The sequence below is a fragment of the Cynoglossus semilaevis genome, unplaced genomic scaffold (assembly GCF_000523025.1).
Source record: "Cynoglossus semilaevis isolate Cse_v1.0 unplaced genomic scaffold, Cse_v1.0 C19018090, whole genome shotgun sequence".
NCBI lineage: Eukaryota > Metazoa > Chordata > Actinopteri > Pleuronectiformes > Cynoglossidae > Cynoglossus > Cynoglossus semilaevis.
The window spans coordinates 1-757 of NW_007588554.1; the positions used below are offsets into that span (position 1 = coordinate 1).

The following is a 757-nucleotide window of genomic DNA, read 5'->3' on the forward strand; positions in this document are numbered from 1 at the left end:
ATTATGCTGTTAGTCTAACATTTTAGAACAGATACATTTTTTTTTGTATTTAAAAGTGATTTACTTTCATCGACTGACTGCTTTAATAAAAATAAAATAAATAAAAATGTCCCTCCATCATCTGTGTTTGTTTGTTGTCCTGCAGAGAGAGCCAACAAGATCCTGCTGCTGCTGTTCACTCTGGAGATGCTGATGAAAATGTACGCCTTCGGTCTGCAGATCTACTTCATGGCTCTCTTCAACCGCTTCGACTGCTTCGTGGTGTGCGGCGGCATCCTGGAGACTCTCCTGGTGGAGTTCGATACCATCCCACCCATCGGCATCTCCGTGCTGCGCTGCATCCGACTGCTGAGGATTTTTAAGATGACTCGGTAAAACCCTCCTACAATCTCAGCAGCTCTCATCCTGCTAAACGCTGCGTGTTTTTCCTGAAGTTTTTTTCATCTCATTTCCAGACACTGGGCTGCTCTGTCTGACCTGGTCAACTCACTGCTCAACTCCATGAAGGCCATCTGCTCCCTTCTTCTCCTGCTCTTCCTCTTCCTCATCATCTTTGCTCTGCTGGGAATGCAGCTGTTTGGAGGAAAATTCAACTTTGACGAGATGCAGATGAAGAGAAGCACCTTTGATTCCTTCCCTCAGGCTCTTCTCACCTGTTTCCAGGTGATTTAAAAATCAAAATAAATTAATTAAAAATAACTAAAAGCCAATGAATTCATTCCAGCCTCAGCAGAAATATACTATTAATTAATTAAAT

The 757-nt window shown here is 42.5% G+C and overlaps 1 protein-coding gene across 1 annotated transcript; it reads left to right on the forward strand.

Annotated features, from left to right (window-relative positions):
• Positions 1-145: 145 nt before the first annotated feature.
• Positions 146-663, forward strand: LOC103399433 (voltage-dependent L-type calcium channel subunit alpha-1D-like; the record flags this gene model as incomplete). The annotated part of the gene is made up of 2 exons (XM_008338123.1): positions 146-371; positions 456-663. Coding segments are annotated over 2 exons (434 nt in total), but the record flags the coding sequence as incomplete, so codon positions are not given.
• Between the last annotated feature and the right edge of the window lie 94 nt (positions 664-757).